This window comes from Phaenicophaeus curvirostris, chromosome Z (genome assembly GCF_032191515.1).
Source record: "Phaenicophaeus curvirostris isolate KB17595 chromosome Z, BPBGC_Pcur_1.0, whole genome shotgun sequence".
NCBI lineage: Eukaryota > Metazoa > Chordata > Aves > Cuculiformes > Cuculidae > Phaenicophaeus > Phaenicophaeus curvirostris.
In genome coordinates, this window is record NC_091431.1 from 10749698 (window position 1) to 10765449 (window position 15752).

The 15752-nt window shown below is 42.8% G+C and overlaps 1 protein-coding gene across 1 annotated transcript; it reads left to right on the forward strand.

Annotated features, from left to right (window-relative positions):
- Positions 1-2230: 2230 nt before the first annotated feature.
- Positions 2231-15380, forward strand: MARVELD2 (MARVEL domain containing 2). Its single transcript, XM_069880239.1, has 7 exons — positions 2231-2406; positions 3718-4483; positions 5693-5725; positions 6867-7003; positions 7916-8087; positions 8512-8562; positions 11702-15380. Exons 1-7 carry the CDS (start codon positions 2249-2251, stop codon positions 11816-11818), a joined length of 1434 nt encoding a protein of 477 aa, XP_069736340.1. The 5' UTR covers positions 2231-2248; the 3' UTR covers positions 11819-15380.
- The last annotated feature ends 372 nt before the right edge of the window (positions 15381-15752 follow it).

A 15752-nucleotide genomic window follows, 5' to 3' on the forward strand; every position in this document is an offset into this window, starting at 1 on the left:
TGTGAGACAAAGTATAAGGATTTATCATTTTTGTGATCTGTATATGTTAACTCCAGCTGCTTATCTCTTTTCTGGACTTAACTCTTCAGAAGCTTGTGTGTAGTCATCATTAAAATCATCACGCTGTTTTTTATTGTGCAGAATGTATACAGGAGTTATGGTTTAGCAGATTTTCCATTGATGTTTCAGTTTCCACCTTCCAACTCATACAGCATCAAGAAAACTGTCTTGCTGCCAAGTATCTTTTCAAGCTTCTGTTTACCACCAGAGTGTCTTCAGATGGAGCTATTGCCTTATCTTTCTAAGTTAGTAAACTCAGTGAGGAGTCAAGGCAAGGTCAGTGTAACTGTTGCACTTAGATTGTTTTTTTTTAAAATCAGTAAGCATAATAATACGTGTTTGTAGCCCAAAATGTTAATGTGATCAATTCTTTTGCCTAAACAAAAAAAAAAACCACACACATATGGTATAGGTGTATTATCTGATATATAAATATGCCTCTAGCCACATAGCCAAGATTTAAGGTCTCCTGTAGATTTGAAACATGAGCAGTAACATCTTTAAAACTTACTTAACTGAAGGAATTAAATAAGCATGTGTGTTGCCAGAAGAGAGGTATACATGATGCTTTATAAATAGGCAAGTCAGGGTCCTCATGTTGCAGTATTTTATATACTTCTTCCCCTTTTTTTTGCCTGCACGGATTTTAGGTATCTGCGTATGTTGAATTTCATTATGTTATTGCCCTGTCTGATAAAGTTCTAGCACAGTTCTTTTGACAGCCCAGCTGCTTAGTAGCCTGTCCAAATTAGCATCATCAGCGAAGTTGCTCATCTCACTCTTCAGCTCCTCTTTTCACAGGGTTACATTTAGGAAAGTCCTTGATAGCCCACGTCCTAGTTCTGACCTCTGCAGGACTGCACTGTCAACTTTCCCCCATTGCAGGAGTTAATAGTTAACTCATACTCCCCTTCCCTGTTTCCAATCTGTTAATTATTTATCAGATCTTACTATTAAGTCATTACTACTCTAGGCTTAAAGCTTCTTCTAAGGCTTAAGGTTTCTTTCAAAAGCCGCTAGGGGACTTAGTGAAAAACTCCAGGAAACACATATTAAATAGATCATTGCTTCTTGATGCTTTTACGGAGACTCAAGAGACTCAAAGAGATGCTCAAGAGACTCAGAAAGCTTTTTAAAGCCTTTACCAGATAAAGTAAACAAAACCAAAGTTTGCACTGCACTTGAAACAGATTGTGTAACGTGAACAATCCAGTATCAGGTGGTTAATGTGAATGGTATGTAATCCAACAATCACTGTTCAGGCAGCTGGGTCATCTATGCCATATTAATTACTTCTAATAAAACGCTTTACCATCAGGATTAATTAATTTTGCAGGCTGTATAATAATAACTCTACCTGAAAAATACGCAGTTGATGGACAGTAGGGATTTACTGCCTCCTTCTGAGGAGGTAAAACATAACCATGCCACGGTAATAGAAACTTCAAAAACAGATGAACTGGTTTGGTATGCAAAATATTGCAAATATATACAAGGCTACCTTAATAAACATATTATTTGTCCCCTAGTGTCTTAAATCTATGTACATTGTGACCTACCCAAAGTGCTGCTGGTGATTATTTTTCTTAGTTCAGATGGCCTTTATCCAAGATGTTGGGAAGCTACCACTGAAAAGACATTTTGGAAGGTAAAACACTGTTTCTTTAGAAACAACTTCTTTATTAATAAATTAAGGAAAAGAATCTTTTCGTGCAGAAATCTCTTTAGTGTACCTCTGTAAGGTGAGATTCGCCCTCGCTGGTAGCGTTATTTTATATTTTGGCTCTTAAAACTTATCTTCATTTCAAATGTACTTAGAACTACAATGCTAGCAGCAACATTTTAACTACAGCCCTGTTTTCCACCCTCATTTGGCCTTTCCTAAAACCCGTTTTTTTAAACCCATTCCGCCGGACAGTCCAGCGGAGCCCTCGTTCCCCTCCCCTTGCCCACCGAGGCTAGAGAAGCTGCTCCGTCTGCCGCGAGCGCTCCGGGATCCAGCGGCCGCGGGGACCGGGAGCGCGGAGCCCCCGCACCGCCGCTCTCCGTACCGCCGCCCGCCCCCCCCGCCGAGATCCGCAGCGACCCCGGCTCTGCCCGCGGCCGCCGCTCCCCGCGCGAAGCCGCGCCCCGCGCCGCCCGGAAGCCGCGGCGCAGCGGCCGAAGGGCAGAGCGGGCCCGCCCGGCCATGTCGGAGCCCCGCAGCCCCCCGCCGCTGCCGCTGCGGCCCCCGCTCGGCCCCGAGATGAAACCCGTGCGCAGGTTCATCCCGGACTCCTGGAAGGACTTCTTCCAGGGGAGGCGCCGCGGCGGCTCCGGCTGGGACAGCGCGGCTTCCGACATCAGGTGAGGCGGGAGGGCGCCCGGCGGGGCCCGGGCCGGGCGGACGGAGAGGGGCGGCGGGGCTCGGAGCTGCCGGGCCGGGAGCGGCCCCGCCGAGGCGGCCCCGCGGGGTCGGGCGGTGGGAGGGCGGCACGGTGCGCTCGCAGCCCCGCAGGCCGACCGTACCCTGGGCTGCACCAGGAGAAGCGTGTCCAGCAGGGCGAGGGAGGGGATTCTGTCCCTCTGCTCCTCTCTTGTGAGACCTCGTCTGGAGTGCTGTGTCCAGTTCTGGAATCCTCAGCATAAGAAGGATATGGAACTCTTGGGACGGGTCCAGAGGAGGGCTACGAGGATGATCCAAGGGCCGGGGCACCTTCCGTACGAGGACAGGCTGAGAGAGTTGGGGTGGTTCAGCCTGGAGAAGGCTCTGAGGAGACCTTACAGCGACCTTCCAGTACCTGAAAGGGACTACAAGAAAGCTGGGGAGGGACTGTTCATAAAGTCTTGTGGTGATAGGACAAGGGATGATGGCTTTAAACTGGAGAGGGGCAGATTTAGGCTTGATATATGGAAGAATTTCTTCCCCATGAGGGTGGTGAGGCCCTGGCACAGGTTGCCCAGGGAAGCTGTGGCTGCCCCATCCCTGGAGGCGTTCAAGGGCGGGTTGGATGGGACCTCAGGCAGCCTGGTCTGGTGGGATGTCCCTGCCCATGGCAGGGGCTTGCAACTAGGTGGTCTTTAAGGTCCCTTCCTACCCAAACCATTCTGTGATTCTATGATACAACAAGCAGTTACTGTTACAAAAAGTAGAATACTTTTTTATTTAAGCTAAAGTAGACATTAGCATCCTCCAAACAATTGTGCTTTTTTGCAAGTTAGACACAACATCCCTCCGGTGTCAGGTTTTCCTTCAGACAGTTTTTTGGGACACTGTTCATCTCTTGGAGACGATACCGCCTGGTGCTCAGTGCAGTCAGTGCTGAGCAGGTGTGTCTGCTGGAACGACTTCTGTGTGCAGCCTTTGCCCGTCTCAAAGGCAAGGGCAGGCAGAGCTGCAGCCAGCTCCAAATCCGCAAGAGATTTGACTGTTGTGATGCTCATAATGACATTGAAAGCAGTCCTTGGAAAGGGATAGAATGTGCATAAGATTTCTGGGGAAATTTATACATCTGCGTGTAAGTGGAAAATACACTCTTTCTGCAGCTCTTGTCTCGCTGCACAGGATTGATGGAGATCACTGCCTCATGTTGTCCAGCCCTGATAAAGGATGCTTGCTTTCTAAAACTCCAAAATGAGTCTTGGAGAGTTTATTTGTTGGCATTTTCTGTGTTGCAGGTACATCTCGGATGGGGTTGAGTGCTCCCCACCTGCCTCCCCATCCACGCTGCGGCTGCAGACGCGAGCAGTGCCCAGCTCCTGCAGGGACCCCTCGGGAAGGTCAGGCAGGAGCTGCATCTGGCAGCCTGAGGCAGAGGCGATGCTGCCCAGCACACAGGAGGAAGCCTGCCAGCAGCGTTACGGCTATATGAAGTCTTGGGCCGGGCTGCTGAGGATGCTCTGTGCAGCTGAGCTGCTGCTGGGTGCTGCTGTCTTTGCCTGCGTCACGGCCTACGTGCACAAGGACAATGAATGGTACAACATGTTTGGGTACACACAGCCCTACGGCTACGGCACCGGCAGCGCCTACGGAGGGTACTCCTACAGTGGACCCAAGACACCCTTCGTCCTGGTGGCAGCGGGAATGGCGTGGGTCGTCACCATCGTGCTGCTGGTGCTGGGCATGTCCATGTACTACCGGACTATCCTCCTCGATTCCAACTGGTGGCCACTGACCGAGTTTGGAATTAATGTGGCCTTGTTCCTTCTGTACATGTCTGCTGCCATCGTGTATGTGAATGATACCAACCGCGGAGGGCTCTGCTACTACCAGTTGTTTAAGACGCCAATAAACGCGTCTTTTTGCCGTGTCGAGGGAGGTCAGACGGCAGCAATCATTTTCTTGTTTGTCACGGTGGTTGTCTATCTGATTAGTGCGGTGGTTTCTCTAAAGTTATGGAGACATGAAGGAGCTAGGAGGCACAGGGAGCTGATGGAACGGGAGGTGAGTCATGAGTTTCATTCTGTATCTGCTGGCTGTGGCATGATGGAGAGCAGTTGTAAGATATGTCTGTGCTGTAGTTGGAGTCATATCAGGTGTCCTTTCGTCAGCTGGTCCATAGCCCGCAAGGGTGAGCTTTCATCAGTTTTAACATTTAAGATCACCAAATGAAAGGTTTTCTTCAAGATGTCTGATCCAAATTCTTGGATGTTTTCTATTTATTTACTTACTTTGGTAAGGAGCTGGCTCTGTAATACTCAACTCTCTTCCTGCATCAGCTGATGAGATGCTTCCTGGTGTGTATTTTCCAAACAAAGGAAGAAATGAGCAATGCACTTGATCAGCAGTGTTAGGCTTAAAGCTACCTAACATTCATTTAGAGACTGTACTTTCAGCATGTTAAGTGCTAGTATGAATGACCATAGGAACATGGCAGCGCTTATTTTTACTTTGCAAACAAAACTCTAGGCTCCTTCTTTGTGTCTTTTCAGTTTTCCTTATGATAAATATCAGAAAATAATAGTAATTACAGAGTTAGCAAGATTTGAATCAATTTCATCTTTTTCATGTCCAGTATTTTGCATTGCTGCTAACCTTGCCCTTTTTAGCAGCATTAAATACTCGCTTGGTTAATGATTTTTTCTAGCAGAAGAGACATACCATTATCAACTAGAGAATTTACTGTGTAAAACCTCTTTCACGTGAAAACACCACAAAAAAAAAACCTTTAAAAATATTATGAAACTTCCTATAGCATAAAAATTAATGCATATGAAGCCTATATATGCCTAAATAAAGGAGAAGTCACTGCTTAGGTGATTTCAGTAGGAGAGAGCAAGCTTAAAAGGGGATTTTCCTGTTTTGTTTTCTAGGCAATTATTCAAGCTACAGTGTGTCAGTTAGTAGGGGCTGGAATGTGGAATAACAAAGGAGACTAGGTAGTGGATGGAGTATTTTGTGCAAGGCGTTCCTTACAGCTGTGCCCTGGGAGATCCTGTTCTGGGTTTCAGGTGGTCATTGTTGTTCTGCTGTTCTTAACAGTCTTTAGATCAATTGATCTGAAAATATTCCTTATACTCAATTTCTTCATACTTAAATATAAGTACAATTCTCTGTGCAGCATGATTTTGAAAAAGTTTGGTTTAGAGTCTCTGCTTTTGCATATTATTTTTGCTTAAAATGAAACTTAAACTTCTTTCCATTTTTTGATAGGTGAAAACGCAGTCCTCTCTTCCAGAAAAGAAGGTAGGAAGTAGGGATTTATTTTTCCACATACTGGTATTTCCAAACGGTTGTTCTTTTCCTTGTGACTGTTTTGACCGACTTATGTATCTGTTTATTTATTTATTTGTTTGGCTTGAAAGAGACTAGGTCTAATTCTTTAATGTAATTCTCCTACCTAGAAGATTCAGAAGAAACTTGTGAAGAAGATACTGTTAATTAGGCTAATTTTACTGCTATTTTAGGCTAATAAATTTTACTGTAAACAGCAAATCTAGTGACTACCTCCGTGTGTGTGTTCTCACCCTCTTTCATGAAATGACAAATTCTGTAGCATTTATCTCAGAGTTTGGCAGGCATGGCTGTAATAACAGGTCATCTGATGCTTGGTAGGTTTAGCAGCTCTCCTTTTCCTGGTTGTCTGCTTAATTTGGAAGAAAGCCAGCAGTAGGTGCTATGTCAGGTGAGTTTGTTCCTGTCTCACAGACTGCACCAAAAACCTCCTTGCCGTTTCTGAAGTATCAGCAACTGTAGTGCTTCTTCTGCACAAAGATGTGATTGCATACACAATCTTTGCAGTGTAAGGTCTTAACAGCAGGTTTTGGTGATTCCAGAGAGAATTTACGGTGCATTTATTTCAGTCTGAAATGTTTCCTGCTAGATACTGTGAATTTTCTACCACTATTTTTTGTGTTGCTTCAGTACTGGATCAGGATCTCTTTTTGTGTTCCAACAAGGCTCCACGTGCTTTTATTTCTGGATCAAGGGGTAAATCTTGCAGTAGGAAACAAGGGGAAAAGGGAACTCCAGAGGAATGAGTGATTCCTGTTCACTCACAAATTAGATGGCTATCCAAGGAAACTTCCTTTAATTATTTTTTAAAAGAAATGCAAGACAAATCTTTCGAAGCCCCAGTAAAGTGCTTATCTCTCACTGGTACTGCTGTTAGGACAAACCTAAGATGGGTACTGTATGAGGAACTTTCCTGTAACACTTTACTAATTTTCTAATTACAATAAGGGTTTTAAGAAATATCTGTGATTTGCTTCTGCTGCCGCTCAATACTTGCATCTCTGTCCTCAAATGAGCGTTCTGTGGTTTGTGTGTATTGTGTTTGAAGAAAAGTCGACTTCATTAAGAATTACTTTTTTTCCTTTTAAAACAGTATGAAAGTGATGACAGACCAAGAGAAGAGGTCACTTACAGGCAGCTTAAATCATTGGAAAGAAAACCGGAACTACGTAATGGCCATATACCTGCAGGCCACATTCCTAAACCCATAGTGATGCCAGACTACTTAGCGTAAGTGAATTTACTTTGATGAACAAACTTGATGGGAATACTTTAGTGATGTTCTTCACTCAACATTTCTCATATATACACTCACGGTTTCTCTGCCATGCATGTGCTATAGAAACTCATAATTCTTTATTATGCTAAGGTTAAAAATAGGCGGAATGGGGGCTGGAATCAATGTCATAGAACCAGTAACGTAAGTAAAGAATCTTAAATTAAAAAAAAGAATACAACACTCAAACCTCAAATATTAAAAAAGAATGTTTCAATCTAGCAGGTAGATTGTAACGCTGTGCCGAAGGAAAGAAGGCTAATACACAGACAATTTAGAAAATAATAAAATATCTGGGAAATTACTTGTCTTCTTAGTCCCTGGAGTTTGACTGCTCTTGTACTTTCTAAGTGCTAAATCTATAACATGGTCCCTTTCTAAAGGGCAAACCTTTCCATGGTGAAGTATGAGACTATAAATTAATTTCTAAACTATCTGCCCTACACTAGGGCACAAACTGAAACACAGGAGGTTCCATTTGAATACTAGGAAAATCTTATTCACCATGCAGGTTACCACAGGCTGCCCAGAGAGATTATGGAATCTCAGTTCTTTGAGGTATTCAAAAGCCATCTGGACACAGTCCTGGGCAACCAGCACTATGTGGCCCTGCTTAAGCAGCGGAGGTTGGACCAGATGACCTCTGGAGGTCCCTTCTAACCTCAACCACCTCAACTCTTCTGTTGTTCTGTGACTTCAATGCTTTACAGACATGTAAATTTCAGCATGTGAGATTAATGAGCAATAATAAATAATGATAAACAATGAGATTAACAAACAATACAGAAATAGACTATCCAAGTGAAGGATCCATGTGTTTGTTGAAGTCCTGTCTCTAAAATTAGTCCTTGAACTTTTTGTTTAAGGAAATACCCAGCCATTCAAACAAATGAAATGCGAGACCGGTACAAAGCAGTATTCAATGATCAGTTTGCTGAGTATAAAGAACTGTCTGTGGAAGTTAATGCTGTATTGAAAAAGTTTGATGAGCTGGATGCATTGATGAGGCAGCTTCCTCACCACCCTGAAAGCATATACGTAAGTACCTGTGAGATGGGCCCGTGGAAAGCAGGTGTGGTATTAGGCATTTTCTGGCTGTCTTTAGCCAGGGCACAATGACTTGTAACACTGGTGGTAACTCCACAGGAGAGAAAGTTTCCCCAAATATATTATTTCTTGTTTGATCATCAGTCAAAAATACCAAGTTGTAATTAAGTTATATACATGTTTTTTCTGATAGCTTGGTTGGGATTTTTTTTCATGCTAGTAGCTTCAAGTTTGAGTGAGTTAACAGTTAATGTACTTCGGCTGTTTCTCAACTACAAGACTTAAAACTAAAATGTTAAATGTAGAGCAGATTGATCAAATGAGAGTTTTACTTCTGATGAGTATATTGTAGAATTTACATGAAGATATAGAGCACACTCAAAAGTGTTCAAATATGTGTTATCTCTCTCCTTAGGAACAGGAAAGGATATCAAAAGTTCTGCAAGAATACCAGAAGAAGAAAAATGTGAGTGTCTTCAGCCTATATTGGTAGTGAATCTAATGAATCATAGAATCATAGAATAACCAGGTTGGAAGAGACCTACCGGATCATCACGTCCAACCATTCCTATCAAACACTAAACCATGCACCTTAGCACCTCGTCCACCCGTGCCTTAAACACCTCCAGGGAAGGTGAATCAACCACCTCCCTGGGCAGCCTGTTCCAGTGCGCAAAGACCCTTTCCGTGAAAAATTTTTTCCTAATGTCCAGCCTAAACCTCCCCTGGTGGAGCTTGAGGCCATTCCCTCTTGTCCTGTCCCCTGTCACTTGGGAGAAGAGGCCAGCACCCTCCTCCCTACAACCTCCTTTCAGGTAGTTGTAGAGAGCAATGAGATCTCCCCTCAGCCTCCTCTTCTCCAGGCTAAACAACCCCAGCTCTCTCAGCCGCTCCTCGTAAGACTTGTTCTCCAGCCCCTTCACCAGCTTTGTTCCTCTTCTCTGGACTCGCTCCAGAGCCTCAACATCCTTCTTGTGGTGAGGGGCCCAGAACTGAACACAGGATTCGAGGAGCGGTCTCACCAGTGCTGAGTACAGAGGGAGAATAACCTCCCTGGACCTGCTGGTCACGCCGTTTCTGATACAAGCCAAGATGCCATTGGCCTTCTTGGCCACCTGGGCACACTGCTGGATCATGTTCAGTCAGCTGTCAACCAACACGCCCAGGTCCCTCTCCTCCAGGCAGCCTTCTAGACAGACTTCTCCTAGTCTGTAACACTGCATAGGGTTGTTGTGCCCCAAGTGCAGGACCCAGCATTTGGCCTCGTTAAACCTCATCCCGTTGGTCTTAGCCCAGCACTCCAGCCTGTTCAGATCCCTTTGCAGAGCCTCCCTACCCTCCAGCAGACCAACACTTCCACCCAGCTTAGTGTCGTCCGCAAACTTGCTAAGGGTGCACTCGATGCCTTCATCCAGGTCATTGATGAAGACATTGAACAGGCCTGGACCCAGCACTGAGCCCTGGGGAACCCCACTTGTCACTGGCCTCCAGCTGGATTTCACACCATTTCCCACCACTCTCTGGGCCCGGCCATCCAACCAGTTTTCCACCCAGGAGAGTGTGCGCCTGTCCAGGCCAGAGGCTGACAGTTTCCGAAGCAGAATGCTGTGAGAAACTGTGTCAAAGGCTTTACTGAAGTCCAGGAAGACCACATCCACAGCCTTTCCCTCATCCAGCAGCCAAGTCACTTTGTCATAGAAGGTGATCAGGTTAGTTTGGCAAGACCTGCCTTTTGTGAACCCATGTTGACTGGGCCTGATCACCCGGTTCTCTTGCATGTGCTTCATGATAGCACTCAAGATCACCTGCTCCATGACTTTCCCTGGCACTGAGGTCAGACTGACAGGCCTGTAGTTTCCTGGGTCCTCCCTGCGAACCGTCTTGTAGATGGGCACAACATCAGCCAGCCTCCAGTCCAGTGGGACTTCCCAGTCTTCCAGGACTGTTGGAAGATGATGGAAAGGGGTTTGGCCAGCACATCCGCCAGCTCCTTCAGTACCCTAGGGTGAATCCCGTCCGGCCCCATAGACTTGTGGGTGTCTAGTCGGGCTAGCAAGGCTCTGATCACCTCCTCTTGAATCATGGGAGCCTCATTTTGCTCCTCTAGCTCCTGGGTTTGTACACAGAGGGAACAACTTTCTTTACAATTAAAGACTGAGGCAAAGAAGGCATTAAGTACCTCAGCCTTTGCCTCATCCCCTGTCACTGTTGTTCCTTCTGTGTCCAATAGAGACTGTATGGTCTCCCTAGTCCTCCTTTTATTATCTATATATTCATAGAAGGATTTTTTGTTATCTTTCACAGACTTTGCCAATCTGATTTCTAGCTGAGCCTTAGCCCTTCTGATTTTTTCTCTACACAATCTCACTTCCCTCCTGTAGTCCACCAAAGAGGCCTGTCTCCTCTTCCAGAGCCCATAAACATTTCTCTTCTTGATATCACTCAAGATCTCTCTGTTCAACCAAGCTGGCTTTCTCCCCTGCCGGCTTTTTTTCTGGAACATGGGGATGGCTTTCTCCTGAGCTGCTAGGATTTCCTTTTTGAAGAGCTCCCAGCCCTCATGGGCTCCCTTGCCCTTGAGTACTGTCTCCCATGAGACTTCGCCAACCAGCCTTCTGAAGAGTTCAAAGTCTGTCCTCTGGAAATTTAATGCTACTGTCCTGCTAACCACCCTCTTCACTTCACCTAAAACAGAAAACCCTATCATCTCATGTCATGAATAGCATGAATAGCAAAGAGAGTGTACAGAGCCAATGTGTCTGACACCAGGTACAATTCACTAGCTCAAGGTGTCTGTAGCTACTATAGGACTTTGTATTTTTTGTCTTTTAAAACTTTGACAAAGTTAGGACACAATATATTCCATTCATGCCAACAACGTGGTTTAAGAAGAATAATTCCAGTAGCCAAATGTGGGGGAAAGAAAGAACCCAAAAGCTAAGCATTTTCATCTTCAGAGAGTATGTGTCATCTTTTAGCATTCTGCATTTGGAAGACTGGTTATTTTGGGGGATCCAGTTCACTTCTAGTCACAGACTGACACATCCCACAGATAAGTTAGCAACAGAAAACATAGGTTTACCCTTGAAAAGAATTTTTCTATTCTCTTTGCAACACGGAACTTAGAAGTTCCACGAGGTCCATAATCCAAGGGCTTCACTTTGTTGTTTTTAAATGTGGGCAGTAAATATGTACCTGTGTTCCATTAAAAATGTAAAACATTACAAATAAGATTATTTCCATGCAATTCAGATTTTGTGTCCATGTTAGTAAAACTTCATTGCTTTTTTGTCGACAGAGATTTCTTAGACATACCACAACACACTATAAAATCTTAAACTATGTAGTAGGATGTCATTTATATTGGCAGATTTCCAATCTCTGTTTACTAGGTAACTACAGCTTATAAAAGCAGAACCTCTTTTTCCAGCCTTCCATGAAAGAAGTGGAAGCAGGAAATAAGAAAATGTGCCCGGGGTATAAAAGTGTGATTTTGGATATATTTTTATACTGCTGTAATGAAGAACATAATCGATAATAGACCATTCTTGCAGAAGTCTGAAAATGTGATATACTAACGTAAATACTTTTCGGATTTTTGGCAGGATCCTGCATTTCTGGAGAAAAAGGAGCGTTGTGAATACCTAAAGAATAAACTTTCTCACATAAAACAACGAATTCAGGACTATGATAAAGTTATGAATTGGAATGTAGAAACTTAGCTGTGCCTTTACTTTGTGGATACTACTTTCTATTTTTTAAATTGATATGCATATTTTGAACTATTTATTTACACTCAGAACAACACATCTATGGGGATTGCTTAATCACTTTGTCACTTAGATGTTGTAGATTACTGGTAGATTTTGTCTGCAGATCCAATTTTAAAACAATGTAAGGACGTTCTCAGATTAGTTTAGAAAACTTGTGCTAATATTCTGCTTTTATTAGACAATATGCAGCTTGGCCTCTTAAATATGAACACTTTATTTGAAAATACTGTATTTACAAACTTGCAAGGCCCAGTAGAGAAGGCAGTTCTTAATACCGTGGCAAAATTTTGCACAGAAATGCCACTAACAATTTCAGATGTTACTTATAAGTGGTCTCTTAATGATAAAAGAAAGAATTGAGCTGTTCTTTCTGGCTGGGGTTTAGTGAAGCTCTCTATCATACTGAATAATTTTGGCAAGTTGAAAATTAAATTAATAAGTGGTTTCAAGTTGTATTTCAAAATGCTGTGCTGTATTTCAGACATTATCTGGAGTTTCAGCCAATAAGAGATGCAAAATGAGTTTCTGTTTAAGCAACCCAAGTAGGGGGTGGTTAGGGGTTGGGTTGTGCTGGAGTTTTGTTGTTTGATTTTGTTTTTTTTTCTATTCCCCTCTTCAGAGGTAATGCCACAGATTTATTTATGCCCTTAAAAGAACAGCGGTACAGGATGAGGCTCGTGTTAGTGTTCGTTTAGCGTTGCCACAGGCCAGTACACTCTGCATACCTTTTCTGGGTCATCTTAGTAGGAATCCATGGGTTTTAAGGCAAAACAATTCATCAGCAAGTAACAGGACTTTTTGTCTAGGCAGCAGCTGCTTGTGAACTTGGAATTCAGAAAGTACAGTAAAATTAATTCTCATTGAGAGTATAAGTGATTAGTACTTTTTTATAAGGTTAGGTTAAATGTTTTAGTGGACATGCTTTCCAGAGCATATCTGCGTGAGTTCAATATACATTTTTATACTTTATCTTGGGGATAGGTTTGTATATGCAGATTTTTTCATAAGCTAGTATATTTTCTCTTTGTATCCTTTCTCATATCTTTGTTTATTTTTATAACTTACTAGAATTTTTAGAAGCATTGATAGTTTCTTTGTACAGTTTTCTACAACTGCAATTTGTCTGTACTGAAATATATTTTAATTTGAAAAAAAAAATAGCACCAGCGTAACTCTGTTATTCTAATGCTTACAGGGCATTTTGTTAGGAAAAGGTGCTCTGGTTAAGATTATTTCAAATTTCTATTAGCAGTCATTTTTTTCTTTAAGAGAAAGTTTTGAACTTTTGCCTTAATTTAAAGGCAAGATATCAGGAAATATGTTTCCAGTTTAGAATAGTGATGGTAGTACAACATCTGTTCATCAGTACTGGAAATCCATTAATATACCTCGCTCTGGCACTTATATTCCTTCTGAGTTTTGAGCCTTTATCGTGCACTTTATTGTGCAGTCCTGATGGCTCAAAAACCCACATACATATTTATAAAGTGAACATTCCAATTTTATCAGTCACGTAATTCCAAGAGTCTTAGTGGATGAAGTTAATTATGCAAGACACCATTGGAACACTGAGAGAACTTTCAGACTTGGCACCTCTTCATTTTTAAGCCTTCAGCTTCATCTGCCTGGAAAGTATCTCAATGTTTTCATCAGTCTAAAATCAGGTGGCAGTCAGTGCTATCCCTTGTTCTCGCTCTCTTTTCAGATTCCTCTCTCTGGGTCAGGTTTCTGTCCTTTTCAGACAAGAGGACATTGCTCTCCCTTATAAAGGAGCTAGGCCAAGCATTTTATAAGTATTGTGCTGTGTACTTGTTAAACTTGTCTGTGTAACAGGGGTCCTTTCCTAAATACCTGCAATATAAATGACCTCGCTGTACACCCAGGTTTCTCATTTTTTATCAGTGAGAGTTCTGAGCATTGCATCAGTACCAGGTGAAAAAGATTGATCTAAGTTTAAGGATCAACTGATGTTTATAAAGTGCTAAAAAGAAGCAGACCATTTCTTTCTTTGGAAGATTCAGAAGTCTGCACCCTTAGTTAGGTCTTCCTCCAAAAGGGCACAGAGACCCAGCTCCAGGCTTCTTTTGATAGTGAGTCGAGTTCCAGTCTCTGAAAAGCTAGCTCCTGGCCACTCAGATAGTGCCTGCATAGCCTCTGCAGAAACATCGTGCTTCTCCTTTCCTGCAAAGTTTCCAACAAATGGGCTGGGGAAAGGGGACACCCTACCTGTGGCTGGAATGAGGAAATGAACCAAATAGAGACAGCTCTGTGTGGATCACCCCACATTCCCCAGCAAGGTGTGGCTGAATGGGTTATCCGAAAGCTGGGGAAAGAAGATGCGTAGGGATCCTCCCTTCTGCCAGCCTTCTGGGATTCAAATAGGATTAGTGCAGTGCATGTCAGTGGGGTATGCTGAGCACAGAGCCCCAGGAGACAGCATTTAGCTTCACAACGCAGGGCCATTTGTGACCATTAATGGTGAATTCCTTCCTCAGTGCTGGATCTGTTGCAGACCCCCAACACTGCTAAGTAGGCATTTCTGGCACATACAGCTGGTGAGCTCACTTTGCTCTACGCTGTCAATGGAGGACTGAAAAGGGTCTTGTCAGCAATGCTCTGAACATGCCAACAAGTAGTAGTTTAAGACACATTTTTATCTCTCAGAGAATTTCAGATTAATTAAATAAGAATTAATGGCTGGGAGCTGAAGGCAGCCAAATGCAAGACAAAAATTAGGAGGAAGCTGAGAGTTAGTTACAATCAGAATGAAAATGGTCTCATGGTATCCTTAAAGAATAGAGGGTATACTGCAGATAAAACTAAAGTCATCAGACAATGATCTTAATCTACATTGTGACATGTACATGTAAACAGTCTGCTGTGTGGTCTTACTCATGTGACTGAGTTTTTTCCAGAAAGAAGGTAGTTAATATTTACCTGAATCTCACCAAGTAATGTTGCCCATATATCAGCAGGCGTACAGCATCCTCTTTCACTTACAGCTTCTCTTTTGACACTGTGTGAATACAACAAGAACTTCTATTCTTCAGTCTTCCTCTTAAAAACCGCTCACCTGGCTGCACAGATCTACAAAGGGAAAAGTCAAAGAGGCTTGTATTTTCCAGGAATATTACAGTTTTCCAAGTGAACTTAAAGACATCAATAAAAGGGTGTGCTTTTTTTGTCTTAATAAACAGCTGTAATTCCTGGTTCAAGATAATTGACATCATCTGCATACTCTACTAATCTGTACGTTTTTGCAGGGCATATAAAGCAGTGCCTAAGAGATATAAGCAAAAGCGTGTATCACATAGTAGGGTGGACTAGCTTTCATGGCAATGTATCAACTAAAAATACTTATGGCAATGAAAAAACATTGACTTGAAATTGTAGAAGCTATCCAATATTTTGTTTATTCTCAAAATTAATGTGGTGGTGGATTTGAAGCCTTTAGACAATCGTAATAAAAAAAATCATTGTATAGCCTACATTTCTGTCCAGCATTGAAATTCTTGGCCTTAACAATAAAAAATATCCCTCTTTTGAAAGAAGTCTCATTTCTCTGTTCTATTGAAATTGTCAGGCTGCAGCCGATTTTCCATCTCAACATTTTATAAATTGGAATTTTTCCTTCTTAAGAAAGGATGGCATGTAGATCAACCTACAAATTTATTTCAGTTCATAGAAGCAAATCTTGACTTCTTAAACAAAAGAATTGCCCTTTTTCCATCTTTGGGGGTTTTCATTACTTTCCCGCAAAATATCTTGGATTTTTCTCAGGTATGGTTTAACTGAAAGCTAACTAATTTCTCCTCTGTTTCTCTAAATTGTTCCTGATAAATGGAATAGGCTACAGGCTACGGAAGCTGAAAGTTTTTCCCCA

Coding starts and splice junctions, on each gene's coding strand:
- MARVELD2 (XM_069880239.1), top strand. CDS start 2,249: ATGTCGGAGCCCCGCAGCCCCCCGCCGCTGCCGCTGCGGCCCCCGCTC. Junction 2,407..3,717: donor AGCGCGGCTTCCGACATCAG/GTGAGGCGGGAG, acceptor TCTGTGTTGCAG/GTACATCTCGGATGGGGTTG. Junction 8,088..8,511: donor ACCACCCTGAAAGCATATAC/GTAAGTACCTGT, acceptor CTCTCTCCTTAG/GAACAGGAAAGGATATCAAA.